General features: G+C 36.4%; 1 protein-coding gene across 4 annotated transcripts in view; it reads left to right on the forward strand.

Annotated features, from left to right (window-relative positions):
• LOC150108853 (uncharacterized) overlaps nucleotides 1–17,107 on the forward strand; it is a 383,408-nt gene that overhangs the window by 286,639 nt on the left and 79,662 nt on the right. For all 4 annotated transcript variants that reach the window (XM_090403785.1, XM_090403777.1, XM_090403770.1 and 1 more), the window contains one exon: nucleotides 9,930–10,032. In XM_090403785.1, coding sequence (XP_090259911.1) covers nucleotides 9,930–10,032 — 103 coding nt within the window. The remainder of the gene's footprint in view (nucleotides 1–9,929; nucleotides 10,033–17,107) is intronic.

A 17,107-nucleotide genomic window follows, 5' to 3' on the forward strand; every position in this document is an offset into this window, starting at 1 on the left:
CCTCTTCCATTTACTTTTTGTTCTGAGGCATTCTGTTGCTGCATTTATTAATACATTTTTCATTATTATTGCATTCTATCTCTATATCATCGTTTTCTTTTATTTCCTCTAGTTTTCCATTTATTCTTTGCGAATAAAGGTAGTTGATATGTTTATCATCCAAGAGTTGAACTCTAAAAGATTCCTGGAGAATTCTCTTAGCACTAATATGGTTTAAAATGAACCATATTAGTGCTAATAATAATAAGCACTAATATGGTTAATTTTAAACCATCTAGGGGGTATTCTTAATTTTCCTTAAGAGATAATGATCAGATTCTATTTCTGCACTTCTAAATATCCAGCTATCTAGTATCATATTAGCTATTTTCCTATTAGCTATCATATTGTATATATAATTATATACTGTTATACTAGTATTTATCTATTATATTTTTAGGTCTCTTGATTCCCAAGTGAATTTATGTCAATTTATATATGAATTTATGCTTGAAAAAAGTGTTAGGGATTTTTCTGCATATAATAACTTAAAAATTACTAAGTCTGTATCCGTTATTATTACGTTTCACCATTTGTTCCTATATTTGTACCCAGTGGAATGTTCCCTACTCTGGCATTAAAATCTCCCATTATTATTAGATAATCATTTGTGTTTATTTTATCTTTTATTTATTTTGTAAATCTGAATAAAAGGCATTGCTATCTTCCTCTCTTTCTTCTTCTGGGGCATAGACACCAATAATAGTCAAGAAGTCACAGCTTATTTGGAATCTTAATTCTAGAATTCTCTCACTCTAGTATTTGTAATGTGTGATATTTTTTTAATTGATTTGTGAATAAAAATTATTGCTCCTGCTTTTTCTCTTTCTTCCTTTGTGATTCCACTGTAGATCAGATGAAACGGATATAGTTATCCGTTTCATCTGATCTTTTTTGTTTTTTCTTTGTTTCTGTTATTGCTGCTAATTTGATATGTCTTTCTATTAAGGTTTTGTCTAGATCTTGATATTTGTGATGGATACTTCTGATATTCCAAGTAGCAACATTCCAGATATTCTTGTTTATTTTCATTTTTTTCATGGTTTCCTCTTGGGTCTTTTTCCTGCCAACCTGGCAAAGAACATTTGTTCTGCTAATCATTCTTCTCCCATTCTGTTTAAGTGACCACCTGAGATTAGCTCTGCTAACACATTCCTGAATGCTAACATGGCAAGTTCTTCCTGATATCCTCATTTTTGATGTGATACTGCCATTGATGCCATCCGTCAACTCCACTAATCTTTCTCAGAACTCTCATATCAGGGGTCTCTAGTCTTTGATCAGGTATTTTATTTCTAATCCAGCTCTCAGATCCATAAGTTAAAATTGGTTTTAATGCTATCTTGTCTAATTTAGTGTTTAAACTAAATTATTTCTTTCTTATTCCATATAAATTTATTCAGCTGACTTCCTACAATACCATCTTAACTAATTCTGCTGTCTATTTCCATATTTAATTTACCATCTTCACTAAATATTGTGCCTAAACAGCTAAAATGTTTTACTTGTTCTATAGGTTCACCATTCAGGATACAGTTGATGTTGCCAATTTTCATTGTCTTTGTCTTTTTGTTGCTGATTTTCATACCAAATTTATTACAACAGTTATTCAGTTTAGTCAGGGAATCTTGTAGACTTGTGCTGGATTTATTCTGAAGTATATATAACATCATCTGAGTAAAAAACTAAGCTTAACATCACCAATTTTAATATCAGATTTCATACCACTTACCTTCATGATGTGATCCATATAGCTAATGAATAACAGAGGAAATAATATTCACCTTTGTCATACCCCTGATTTTACCTCAAACCATCTTACTGTACCTCCTTCAACTCTAACTGCTGATTTACAGCTTAAATAGAGACTATGTATTGCTTGATATAATATCCCATTTACACCATATAACTGTAGCATTTTGAAGAGCTTTCTTATTGGCACTTTGTCATATGCCATTTCCAGATGAACAAAACTTATATACAAATCCTTCTTATATTCCCAAGATTTCTCATCTATTTGTCTTAAAGTGAAAATCTGATTCTGACAACCCCTATTTGGCCTAAATCCAGCTTGTTCTTCACCAAGCTTCCCTTCCACAAATTTTCTTTGCTGTTTCTCAAGTATACCTGCATAAATCGTATGAGGAATACTCAGCAGGGAAAAATCTCTGTAATTTTCACATTCACTTTTATTTCCCTTTTTTATACATGGGTAATATGAGAGCTTTGCTCCAATCCTCTGAAATTCGACCCTCTGACCAGACCTTCTGAATTATGCAATGCAGCCACTGTAAAACTTTTATATCTCCATATCCAAGCATTTCTGGCTGAATTTCATCTACTCCAGCTGCCTTTCCACATTTCAGCTGTTTCATGGCTTTTTCTATTTCAAGTATGGATATGTATTCCTGACTGCATTCCTGTTGGGAGTTTTCTACCATTGTGCCGACACTGATTGTTTCATTTAGTCTTTCAAAGTAATTACTTCAGACATCTATTTATAACACAGTTGTAAAGTCCATAATTTCTAAAATGAAGACATCTAAAATATCTGTATCTTCAGTTTTCATGTCACCTTTTTTTTTTTTTTCTTCCATTTCTAAACTTTTTCAATAGCCTCCAAAATATTTTGCCAACTTCCTGGTATTTATTTTACCAAATAAATATCAAAATCTTCCCATGACTTTTGTTTAGTTAGTTTTACCTAGTGGTTTGCTTTTTTAAATTTTTCTCTGTATTCCCTAAGAGCATGATTTACTTGCAAGGAACTTTCCATATGCTTTCTTCTTTTCCTTGACTGAATCTTTAACTTCCTGAGCCCACCATGGAGTTCTGATTTTTCTATCCTTACTGACAACCTCACCACATTTCTCTCTGACAGAATCTATCAATGTTTTCTTCAGGATTTGCCACTGAATCTCCAAGGTTTGGTTCTTGTTTACAAATTCTTTCATTTTTTCTTCAATGATGCCTGTATATTTGAGTCTACAGTTCACCTCTGAAAGCTATGCAATCTTGATTCATTTTTTTAATTTTCTTGCACGCTCTTCTTTTCAGTATAAAATTCAATTTTATCCTGCTCAAAACTATATAGTGTCAAATATTCTTTAGATTTGCAATTTCTGCATAAGCCATATATTGCCCTTTTTTATATCAGATCCATACAGTAAAGATCAAGACTTATACAGTAGCATGTTAGTGCTATGCATAAGTAAGAAGACAAAAGGAATCTATTCACTCGCTTCCTGAACAATCGAAGGTTTAGTCTTTGGGAGAAGACAGAGTGAGAGAGAGGTTATTCAAAAAAAAAAACAGGTAGATGGAAGGAAAGAAGAGGAAGAGAAGGTGGTTCAATAAGTTCAGAAGTGGATAGAAAATGGTGATTGACTAACACTTACTCTTGTTATTACAGTCTTGAAAGAGAGAAGTGGAATCATAGTGACCAGTTCATCAGAACTGGTCACTATGATTCCATTAAAATATCTACAGAATAGAATGGGAATAAACTGAACTTCTATGAGAGAGTGAGTGGAGTAATCTACGAGAAAGGGGTTGTCAATTAATGGGATTGCCCTCTTCTGTGTGGCATTAAGCAATCTTGAGTTTCTGGGTGCACTACCTTAAACCGTGAGCAGTATTTCATAGTTAATGGATTTGTAGTTTATATAGTTGCACAGGTGAGATATAGTGTTTTGAGCAGAAAAGTATACCAAGTTTCTAGGAGGATGAAAAAACTATGACTGAGAAGTGTTTGTGCCAGAAAAGGCTGAAGGTGTAAATAAACTCAAGAAACCAGATCTGATCTTGTTGATGCCTCATGTCTATAACCACCCTTATGCACTGGCACTATCTTATCCTCCTTCCATTCTTTGGGGACCTTTCTGGTAGCTCAACATTTGGTGAACAGTTGAATCAACAGAGTTGTCACTTTATTAGCACACTGTCTTCCTGTCCTGTCAGATGTCTTCTCCCTCCAGGAGATTGACTACCATGTGTCTCCACCATGTCCTATTCTGCACCTCTCTGCTGCATTCCTCATATGAGAGATAGGTCCAGTCTTCTATATTTTTCATCCACTCCAGTCTTTGTCTTCCTCTCTTTCTCTTTCCCTCAACAGTTCCTTCGAGAAGTGTCCTTTGTAGGCAGTTATGTCTCAGAATATATCCAAAATATCTGACTTTTCTCTTTTTAATTTCTTTCATCAGGCTCCTGTTTACCCCTGCCATCTCTAGTACCTCTTTTTTTGTCTTTCCATGATATTCTCATAATTCTTTGCAGCATCCACATTTCAAAGGCCTCCAGTTTTTTCACACTCAGATTGGAGAGTGCCCATGTCTCTACTCCATATAATAATGTAGACCATATATAACATTTGGAGATTCTTAGTCTTGTTTTTAGATTTAATTCTCTAGATATTAGTAGATTTTTCATACTGTAGAAAGTTGACCATGCAATTTCAATCCTTTTTCTAATTTCACCTTCTGTCCTGCCATTCTCTGTGATCAAGTGTCCGGGGTATATGTATTTTTGCACCTGCTCTAATTTATTTCCTTTTATATTGATGCATATTTTTGGTATTTTCTTTTCTCTTGAAATTATCATGATTTTTGTCTTTTTAAAGTTGGAACTTTTTTTATTTTTTACTAAATAATTTAAGGAAATTACAACGTCAACTAGGATATACATTAAAATAAATTTTAATATACTTCAATATTTCAGCAACATCATGTTGCCATTTTCAAGAAACTCAAGAACAAGACGTGCACGGAGGCACAACAAACAGTAAGTGAGGAAGAAGCAGGAAGCTATTATTTCTCCTAAAGTCCTGATGGTGCCCCCTAGTGGGCAATGTTGGTATTCTTGGGCGATTGGGCTGAAGGTCTTCTGATGTAGGTATCTCGAATTTGAGGAAGTCTCATGCAGCCAAATTTTTTGAGGTTTGGATTGTTTCTTTAGGCTGATGCTGATTCCATGAAAAGCCTTTCATATTTGTATTTACTATGGTGTATTATCGTGGCTTTCGTCCACCGTATTCTATGGCAGATATCCAGCACATTGTCAGCAAGACTAGAGTGGCTGTATTGGTGAAACCGATGTAGTCCTTGTGTTCTGAAATTCTGATATTTGCTGTCCTGCCTGTTTGGCCAAAGTAGGACAGCTTACAGCTGCAAGGTATACACCAGGTAGGTCGGGGGGGGGGGGGGCGGTTGGTCTTTAGTAGAGCGGATAAGGGATGGCAATTTTTTTATATGGTCTGTAACAAGAAGTTAAGTCATGTTTTTTTAGGATTTTTGTAATTTTTTCTTAGGTGCCTCGGATATAGGGTATGGTGATGGATTTAGAATAATCCTTGTTGGGGGGGGGCTTGTGATTTGTAGGTTTCAATATTTTTTTTTGGGGGGGGGAAGAATAGCCATTGGCTGAGAAAGTGTTGAGAATGTGGTTTAGTTCTGTGGTTAGGGCATTGTCATTTGAACAGATAAGTTTAGCCCTATTGTGTAGTGTCTTAATGACTCCATATTGTTGCAAGGAGGGGTGGTGGGATTGTTGGTGAATGTATCTGTCTGTATGGGTGGGTTTTCTATAGACTGAGAAAACTAAGGTTCCATCAGGCTGGCAGGTGACTAATGTGTCTAAGAAAAGAAGGCAGTTGTTTTTTTTCTTCTTCCAGGGTGAATTTGATTCTGGGGTGTTGGTGGTTTAAATGTGTTAGGAAGGAGAGGAGTGCATTGGAGCCATGTGGCCAAATAGCAAACACATCATCAACATAGCAAAGCCAAATGGTTGGTTTTTGTGGGGCAGAGTTTAAGGCTTTCTCTTCAAAAAGTCTCGATATAAAAGTTGGCCAAGGGTGGAGAGAGTGGAGAACCCATGGCTGTCCCCTCTATTTGTTTGTAGAATTTTCCTTGCCAAACAAAATAGCCTGAGTTCATTGTGAACTGAAATAGGGCTGTGATATCGGGAGGAAATTTAGCTTGGATTAGCTCTAAGGATTCTTTGAGTGGGACGTTTGTGAATAAGGAGGAGACATTAAAACTGACCATTATGTCAGTGTGTTTGAGTGTAAGGTTTTCTGTGCTGGCTTTGAAGTGGGCTGAGTTTTTTTATGTGTGAAGGTGTGTCCAGTATAGTGTGAGAGAGCTTTGGCCAAATGTTTAGCTAGTTTGTATGTGGGGGAATCAATGCCATCCACTATGGGATGTAATGGCACATTTTCCTTATGTACTCATATTTTTGGGAGTCTATAAATATGGGGGGGTATGGAGTTAAATGGTTTTAATTTGTAAGTTATTTCCACAGGCCAAGAAGTGACCTTCTTAAAGAGACTGTGGAGTTTTCTAATTTGTGAGATGGTGGGATTGTACTCGATAGGGAGGTAAGTAGCCCGATCTAACAATTTAGCTTTCAGCTTACCTGTGTAATCCTTTTGGTTAAGCACTGTGGCATTCCCTTTATCAGCTTTGGTGATTATTATTTTCTTGTTTTTCTTTAATTCTAGTAGAGATTAATTTCCTTACTGGGCATGTTGGCTTTTGGTGGTTTAGCTTTGGTCAGAACACAAGCCAGATCCAATCTAATATCGTTGGCAACGTGGTTTGGAAGGTGTCGTATCCCGCATTCAATTCGTATCATAATATCTTCAGCAGGTATTCTTCTGGGCGCTATGGTGAAGCACTCGAAGCCACGTGCAAGGGCGTTGAGTGCTTCGGTTTCACACTAAATGACAAAAGGTTGACTACCATTTCAGTAGGAAGTTGTGATTTCGAGATCGTGTACTTTTTTAAATTTTCAAATTTTTTGATGTGTCGATCTCATACTTTTTAAAATTCTTTCTTCGCTGCAGTGCCCGAGATGTCGTATAAAATAGACCAAATTTCGTGGCTTAAGGTGCTTGAAAGGTCATCTTCGAGTGCCTGGATAGCTAAGTTAGCATCATTCAGGAAACGGCGAGTCGTGGCGATTTGTTCCCTGAGCAAGGCTTGGCTGTAATGGTTATAAATACGAAGCGCCTTTTACGAAGAGAAACGGTGCTTGAATTTCACACAGTTAGGAATTATCTGGTTATCCTGGCAGCGTTATAGGAAGGCGAAACGATTCAGTTGTCTTGATGCTAACTTAGCTATCCAGGCACTCGAAGATGACCTTTCAAGCACCTTAAGCCACGAAATTTGGTCTATTTTATATGACATCTCGTGCACTGCAGCGGAGAAAGAATTTTAAAAAGTATGAGAACGACACATCAAAAAATTTTTAAATTTTAAAAGGAACTCAATATCGAAACCACGACTTCCTACCAAAACGGTAGTCAACCTTTCGGCATTTTATCATTTTACCATTATGACGTGCTTTACGTGCAGTATCATCTCCGTGGATTATCGTAATTCTCGTGGAAAGGCTTAGATGTTGGTTATGCATTTTTTAGTAAATAATTTAAGTTAATTACAACTTCAACTAGGATATACATTAAAATAAATTTTAATATACTTCAATATTTCGCCAACATCACGTTGCCATTTTCAAGAAACTTAAGAACAAGACACGTGTGCACGCAGGCACAACAAACAGTAAGTGAGGAAGAAGCAGGAAGCTATTATTTCTCCTAAAGTCCTGATGGTGCCCCCTAGCAGACAATGTTGGTATTCTTGGGTGATTGGGCTGAAGGTCTTCTGATGTAGGTTTCCCAAATTTGAGGCAGTCTCATGCAGCCAAATTTGTTGAGGTTTGGATTGTTTCTTGGGGCTGAAGCTGATTCCATGAAAAGCCTTTCATATTTGTATTTATTATGGTGTATTATTGTGGCTTTCTTCCAACTTATTCTATGGCAGGTATCCAGCGCATTTTCATGTCTCCTCCTTATTCACAAATGTCCTACCCAAAGAATCCTTAGAGCTAATCCAAGCTAAATTTCCTCCTGATATCACAGTCCTATTTCAGTTCACAATGAACTCAGACTATTTTGTTTGGCAAGGAAAATTCTACGAACAAATAGAGGGGACAGCCATGGGTTCTCCACTCTCTCCACCCTTGGCCCACCTTTATATGGAGACTTTTGAAGAGAAAGCCTTAAATTCTACCCCACAAAAACCAACCATTCAGCTTTGCTATGTTGATGATGTGTTCACTATTTGGCCACATGGCTCCGATGCACTCCTCTCCTTCCTAACACACTTAAACAACAAACACCCCAAAATCGAACTCCCTGGAAGAAGAAAAAAACAACTGCCTTCCTTTCTTAGACACACTAGTCACCCACCAGCCTGATGGAAATCAGGCTGGTGGGTGACTAAGAAACACCCATCAGTCTATAGAAAACCCACCCATACAGGCAGATATATTCACCAACAATCTCACCACCCCTCCTCACAATAATGTGGAGTCATTAAGACACTACACAACAAAGCTAAACTTATCTGTTCAAATTACAATGCCCTAACCACAGAACTAAACCACATTCTCAACACTTTTTCAGCCAATGGCTACCCCCCCCCAAAAAAAAAAAAAAAATCCAAAAAATATTGAAACCAGTAAACCACAAACCCCCTCCCCCTCACAACAAGGATTACTCTAAATCCATCACCATACCCTATATCTGAGGCACCTCGGAAAAAATTACAAAAATTCTAAAAAACATGACTTGACTTGTTAAGTTATGGCATTCCTTATCCGCTCTACTAAAGACCAACCCCCTCCCCCAAACCTGCCTGGTGTATACCAGGTCCCTTGCAGCTGTAATCTGTCCTACTTTGGCCAAACAGACAGGACAGCGAATATCAGAATTTCTGAACACAAGGACTACATCCGTTTTCACAAGTACAGCCATTCTGGTCTTGCAGACCATGCTCTGGATACACGCCACAGAATATGGTGGAAGAAAGCTACAGTAATACACCGTAGTAAATACAAATTCGAAAGACTATTTATGGAATCAGCCTCAGTCCTAAGAAACTCTCCAAACCTCAACAAATTTGGTTGTATGAGACTGCCCCAAATTTGGGAGGCTTACATCAGTAGACCTTCAGCCCAACAGCCAAGAACACCTACTTAGCCCGCTACAGGACACCATCAGGATTTTTAGGAGAACAATAGCTTCATCACTTCGTTCTCAGTTACTGTGTTGTAGTGTCTACGTGCACGTTCCTTTTGAAGATGGCAATGTGACGTTGCCGAAATATCGGAAATGTTTATTGAAGTGTAATTTAATTTATATTCGTATCTACGTTGTCAATTCCTTAAGTGATTTAGTAATGCATAACCAACTTTTAAGCCTAACTATGAGAACTGAAATTTTATGAAGAAATATTTTAAATAAAATTTAATCATCAGAAATATTTTGAGTTGAAAACTTCAAGTTGCTTTTCTTGTTGACTTCATTGGACTATGCTGCAACACATCTCAATGTTTCAATATTCTCAACAAACAATAGACGCGAACTAGTGAGTTCCAAATAAAGTTGTCAATCCTCTGTGCATAAAACTTGTGCTTTTTTTTTTTTTTTTTCAAACAAAAATGTAACATTAACCTTTTGCTCAGCAGTTATACACATTGTTAGCCATTGCTGATAAGAGCACATGCAAAAATGAGCTGTAAACATACTGCTGTTCTTTGGAAATTTCCAAGAACTACTGCATATTTACTACCACAAACTTTCAGTGACATTCAACAAACCTTTCATTTTGATAAACAGCATGCATCAGTATTTTGTGAATCACCAGGTGTTCTCTCTCTCTCTATCACACACACACACACACAGTATAATAAATCTAATAAGCAATATAAATTGGCTGCATTATAAGATTTATTTTGTGGTTTGCATGTAACTTTGGCATGAAAATTTAAATTTGAGCTGTACACTTTTATTCTTATGAAATTGAGTAATACTGGTATTATAGGTGTCTTAATGGTTGGTGGAGACATTATCTCAAGCTACATTCCAGATGTAGGAGTACAAGAGCGCCTAAAAGAACATGGAAATGTGCCAATCTGGAAATTGCGGTTAGTGTTTTAGTATCTGCTCGATGAATACTTTTTAGTGGTAAATTTCAATTAAATTATTTTGTTGATAATTATTCTAGATAATTACTGGTAAGTTTAAAGTTTTACTACATCAGTGTTTAAATGCAGCAGTTATTTTTTGCACAATCAAAATGCAAAAGTGGAATGGGAGAAAATCTAGAAAATAGAGAACCATTCATTAAGGAGAAACAGGAAAAAAATCATGCACTTCCAAGCCAGTGCAGCAGGTCTGATGATATCTGTTTGAGTCATAAAACATCTGTCTTCCATGAATCTGCTATTCTCATTCTATAATAGAATGCTTAACGAAGAGTGATTTTCAGATTCCTGACAAGTGGCAATTGTTATTGAATTCTCAAAGCCAGAAAGAGTTGAAATTTGCAAATAAGTACCCATCTATAGTTTTGAATGGTTGTCTCTCTGTAGGATATTGGAGAAAATGGTCACTGTTGATCTGTTTTTTCTAGAGAGTTGTAACTTTCTTTCAATATTCATTGCTGCTTTTACAGACAGCAATCACTGGATCACTTGGTCCTAGAAACATTCAATCATACATGCATTCTTGAAATGTGAACATCTTGTGCGAGTTTTTTTTTGACATGGAAAAAGCTTATGGCACATTTAAGACCACATTTTTTTTGCTACTAAAATAAATTCATTAATGGAACATATTCTCCTGCTGTAGGCTGTTTTTTATGTTGGTGACAATTTTCTTTTTTTCCTGTAACATGAAGGCAACTGTGGCAAGCAGTTGATCATTTAACTTCATAGACATTGAGTAATGGGCTCAGGGTTTTAGCAGAAAAAAAAAAAGTGGTGTACATTTTTCACCCAGATCCTGAGTTGGGACAAGATAATTATCCCAGTAGCAACAAAGTTAGTTCCTCGCTCTTTTTGACCAAGAACCTTGCATAGACTTGGTATCCTTTCACACATTTATTATCTAGGAGAAAAGTGTGAGCGAGTACTGATGTAAAGTAAGGTATGTCCTTCATACCTTATCCTCTATAGCAGAATTGCTGATCAATTTGCTATACATCATCTACCATGCTCATTTGCTCAAGGCTTGATTATGGGTCAGAAGTATATGCTTCTGCATGGGAGAGAAAGAGAATCCTTCAAGTTGGATCCAGTCCACTGACATCTGCTGGTGTATTTCACATCACCCCATTTGAAAGCCTCTTATGTTTGAAGCAAATAAACCTGCTTTCTTGCTTTGGTGGAAGTAGTTTTCACTTAACTGTGCTCTAAAAATTAAACCTTTGCATGATCATCCTACATTGACTAGTTTTCCATGTGCTGGGAAGTTCAATTCAATACATGTCAGACTGCCATTTTCCCCCTTTGGTAATCATATGAAAGAGATTACAAAAGCTCTTGGCTTTACTCTAAATAGCATTACCTGCACACCACATGATTGTCATTCACCATACTGCCTCTCACTGTGCCATCTCAGAAAGTCTTACTCCATCTTCAGCCAGCAGCTCTTTTAGTATACGAAGTAGAGGACTCTAATTATTATCTGTACATACTGGCATAATTTCTTATGCCAGTATGTACAGATAATTTGAGATCTGGATCATCTGTTAGATTTGCTACTTTTTCCTTACCACATTATCTATCCTGATTAACTTGAATGCAGTAACTGTGCTGCTCTCCTGAGCTGCATAGGTTCTGCATTCAAGTAATTATTCAGCGCATAAGCAAAAACTGCTGAAGATATGTGATTCATACCTCTCTCTTTGAAGTTTTTTACAGGCCATATATCCAGTCCTCTATCAAAAACACTATTCTTATTTTATCAAATAAAAATGCTTAATCTAGATATTTCTCATACTGGATCCTAAGCACCACTGGAATCGAGGGAAATGGGACTGGAAATGTGGTTGCTAGGTCAGCCAGACTTCCTCCATTTCCTGTTTGCCAGTCTCATGTATGTTAGTCCAGTGAGCAACTAAAATTAAAGTACATGAGGTAAAGCCTGAAATTCGTGATCTGTATATTGTGGTATTCAATTTCATGTGCTTTTACACTTCTTTTTACTTTGTATACTGCTGTCATGATACATTATGGCCTTAGTTGTCCTTATGCTAATAAAAACCCAAACCAACAAACAGCCAAATTGTAGAACATTTACCAGTGATTAGAATGATTGATGATTTGTATAGAGTTAATAGCTGTTCAGGGATAAAATCTTGAGGAAAGACAATTGCCTGAATGCTGAGGAGGTGATATTTGTTATGTTTTTGCAAAGAAAGATTAGTCATTAGTTATCCCAAATCTCCTCTTATTTTGAGATTTGAGTGTTGTCAAAAATAAGATTTTAAGAAAATGTTTCTTGCAAGGAAGGTTAGCAGAATTCTATTGAAGAATAGTTTGAAGAATAGATGTTTATTGTAGAATTATCTGTACATACTGGCATAAATATCCTTAAGTGGTGGATGAATTTCATTACCCAGTGTGAGATCATCGTCCCACTTATTGGATGACTGAAACTGCTTGAAAAAGTTCTGTGCTTGATCTTTAGAACAGTTTTATCTAATCCTTAATTCATCCACATTATTAATGTACAATAGGTTTATAACCTTTCATTGGCAGGATGCACATGAATGGTTCCCAGCATTACTCACAAAGTTTGAGGATAAAATCCATCCACCATTCATAGTAGGCATCCAGATAGAACACTGGAAAGCCAACTGCAGAAGTCAGAATGCACACTATGATGAAAGTTTATTTAATAGGTAACTTACCTATTAAATGTTTCTATCATATCCCTCTTTTTTTTTTTTTCTTCTATCAACCAATCCACAAACCCTCAATCTCTCCTCCTTGCAAACATTCCACAGACCATCTTTGTCACTTGCCTCTGGATCCTCTTCACCACTTCCTCATTCCCAAGAAACCCAGGTGACTAGATCTGAGCACAGTAATCCGGATGTGGTCACATTAAGGCTTTATAAAGAGGAATGATTACACCCTTATCTCTGCTTGTTAGTGTATTCTTAAATAATCAAGTAATCCTGTGAGCTACTATAGATACTTTAGCAATATGCCCTCTAAACTTCAACTCTCTATCCACTCCTACCCCCAGATCCCTGGCTTCAATTTCCTAGAGTACAGATTCCTCAATGTGGTACACAGCATGCAATCTTTGTATCTCAAAATACATAATTTTACACTTTTCAACATTAAATTGACATCCATAATGTTTTGCCCATACTGTTTAAATCATGGTTTAAAGCAGGATGATTTAAATCAGCCTATTTAAATCATCCTGCATGCTCTCTACATCACTTTGATTAACTATTACTCCAACTTTGCATCATCAACAAACAACTGAATATCTCCCTTCAGATTATTTCCTATATCATTTATATACAAAGTAAACAGCAGTAGTCCAAGCACAGAGCCCTGTGGCATACCACTAGTCACTTACCTTCTCCTGAATTCTACTCCTTCATATACTACTTTTTTGGTATACGTTCATCAGCTGTCCTTTTATCCATTTCACTAGTTTTATATCCATCTCCATTTGTTGGTTTGAATAACAGAATTCCGTGTGGTATCCTGTCAGATGCCTTTTGCAAAATCCAGCAGTATCATTGTGTACTATTTCCTTTATCCAACTCAGCTGTCACTCTATTATAAAAAGAGTTAGTAAATATCTAAGGCATGACCTACACCACAAAGCTATGCTAACCCCCTGATAGAGTATCATATTCTTATGGGGGGGGGCTGAGAAGTTCTGATAATCACCATTTAAGGAATTGATGAAAAATCATGTAAATTACACATTATTCTACATATCCCCATGAAGTGTTATACACTTGTTATAATACTGCTGCATCATTTGCAATCCTCTGAGAAAAAAAGTCTCATCAGAAAATATTTTTTTTTTCTAGATGTTCACCACAACTTTTCAGCCTCTCTCTCAATTCTACCCATTCCTAATTCTCTTTTTGATTTGCTATAACTATAATAATTTGCTATCAGATTTAGACCTTCCTTTATGCAAAGGGATTATTTTGCCCTTCTTCCACTCTCTTGGGACTATGCCAGAGTTGACCACTTAGTCTAGTCAAAAGCATCACCAGTTCCCCTGCACATTATTGTAAAATGAGTCAAATAACCCATCCAATCCCACAGCTGTATTTGCATTCAGATTCTGCAGTATGCTAATTACCTCCAATTCTTCAACCTTTTTTTTTTTTATATCAGTCATTGTCATAACAGTACCTTTACTTGGATGATATACCTTTTCAAAATGATCACTCATTACCTCAACAACTCTGTCCACCTCTGTTACCCCTCTACCATCTGCACTCATTAAAGGTATCCTTCCATAGTCATTCTTCATCCTGCTTAACACATAATGAAAAAACTCTGGGATTTCCTTTTGCCTGATCAGCTAATTTTTTCTCATAATCTGATTTTGCCTTCCTTATTATGTCACCTTTCTTGTGTGATCCCTGTACTGTTCATGAGTTAATTGGTCACCTCTCTCCTTATATACCCTCTACAGCATTTTCTATTTGCGTCTCATGCTTAATGATACTACTCATCCATCGAACTCCTACACAATTTACTCTCCTGAGACTTGGATGTACAGTGTGATATTGCTACCACCAGATACCCCTTGACTATACCCCATCCACTATGAACATCCTTTCCTTGCAAATCTTTATTGCATGGTACTGCTTCAAGCTACCCCCTAAGTATATCATAATCATCTGCCTTATAGTTTCACATGTACCTCTTCTTAACTGGAATTTCCACATGTTTTGCTGTTTCCCAAGTCAAGACCACATGATCACTTTCCCAATCAGAAGCAATGTAGCCACTTCAGTTACAGACAGGTCTTCTGATCCTATAACTAGATCCAACACTCTTGTATGCCTAGTCCACTCCATCACATTTTGCTTCAAACAATTATTTCTTAGTAGGTGTATAAATTCCATTTCCTGCTTGCCATGTGATCTTTCTGATCTGTGTCTCCGAAAATTATTCATAATAATTATTTGACTGTATGACTGAGTATGAATGTGTTCATACTAATCTGCAGATGCATGTCTTCCACATTATCTCTGGCACCCTCTGGCCTATAGCAGCAAATAATTTTATATTTTGTCCTATTGGCCTTGATCTTGCACCAGATTGACTCAAAAGACCTGCTATCTGCTTGACTCCTACTCTTGTTGGTTACAATTCATCTGTCATCAGCAGTACCCCACCTCTTGTCCTGTCTACTCTATCCTCCCTGAAAATATTAAATCCAACACATTCAATCCCTGTAACTACATCTGCTGTTAGTCAAATCTCACTAATGCTTATAACGTTTGGGAAGGTTGCACTGACCAATGCCAAAAACTCCTCTATCTTGTTCCTGATACTTCTGGCATTAGTATATAGAAAGTGCAGCATCCCTTTAGGCTGCAGTCACCTTTACTTCATTAATTGACCCTTATTTTCTACTAATTCTATTAGTTTTCCTGACTTTACACTTTTACACTCTTACTGAACAAAGCTTTCTAGGCATATATCTCTGAATCCATTTAAGTGCAATCCATCAGCATTGTACAAATCTTTACAACCATGAAAATCAGGCCATAGGTCTACAAACCGTATTTGGTATGAAAATCAGCAACAAAATGACAAAGACACTGAAAATAGGTAGAAACATTGAAAATATAGAATTGAGAACCTGTAGAACAAATAAAACAATTTCAGCTACCTGGGCACAATTTTCAGTGAAGATGGCAAATTAAATATGGAAATAGTAGAATTAGCAAATGAAAGTTCTGAGAAAGATTTTGAGAGTGAACAGACAGCATAAATGGCAGTATCATATTAAAAATGGGGATATTAGAAAAGAACGTGACAATGTTAGCATTCATGAATGTGCTAGCAGAGCTAATCTCAGGTATTGAACACTTAAGCAGAATGAGAGAGAAAAGGTCAGCAAATAAGTGTTCTTTACTAGGATGAAAGGAAAAAAGACAGAGAAAAACCAGGATCTAGGTGGATTGATACAGCATAAGTGCTTTAGAGGATAGCAATATAAGATCTGATAATATTGGAGTCTTGACAGATAACAGATTAATTTGGAGGAAAATTGTTGATGGGAAATCAATAATGATGTCACTTTTTCTTGTAGTACTAACATATCGTGTACACCTCTAAGGGTACATGTCTATTTGAGAGGATGAGTTCTCATAGTATCCATCTATAAAAAAGGCAAATGAAACTGAATTTAAGTATTAGAGAAAGTTCTCCACTGTGTGTTGGAAAGGTTAGCAAAACAAGTGTTTGGGCAGAATGGCAGGAAGAAGACTTCAATCCACCCAGGTCTAGATGGATTGAAGATATAATTTTCATGTTGTACTGTCATAATATCCTGCACACTCATGAGGTTACATATCAGGAATTTGATGACAATGATGATTCAGTCATTTAACATCCAGTTGATTTATTCTCTAAACTCTGAGAATGCAATCTGATATTGCTTTTCTCATCATCATCATCATGAAATTCCTGACATATACCCTCAGGGGGTGTATAGGATATTTTGATAGTATTACATGAACAGTTACATCATTACTGACTTCCTATTAACAATTTATCTCCAGATTAGCCTCTTATCTGTCAACACTCCAATATTATCATATCCTGTATTTCTGTCTTCTAACATTTTTAGGCATTTTTTACTGTATCAATCCACCTTTATCTTGGTCTTGAGATGGGTCTTTTTCCTGCCACTGTGGCAAAGAACACTTGTTTAGTTAATCTTTCCTCTCCCATTTTGTTTAAGTGGCCATACCCACCTGAGATTAGCTCTGGTAACACATTCCTGAATGCTTACAATGTCAAGTTCTTACCTAATATCCTCATTTTTAATATGTTCTACCATTAATGCCATCTGTTCAGTCCCCTAATCTTTCTCAGTACTTTCATATCTCTGGTCTCCAATCTTTGATCAAGGGTTTTATTTCTAACCCAGCTCTCAGATTCATAAGTTAAAATTGGTTTGAACACTTTCTTGTATACAGCTAGTTTA

Source organism: Typopeltis vanoorti, chromosome 2, assembly GCF_054136105.1.
Source record: "Typopeltis vanoorti isolate ZY-2024b chromosome 2, IOZ_Tvanoo_1.0, whole genome shotgun sequence".
NCBI classification, from domain to species: Eukaryota; Metazoa; Arthropoda; class Arachnida; order Uropygi; family Thelyphonidae; genus Typopeltis; species Typopeltis vanoorti.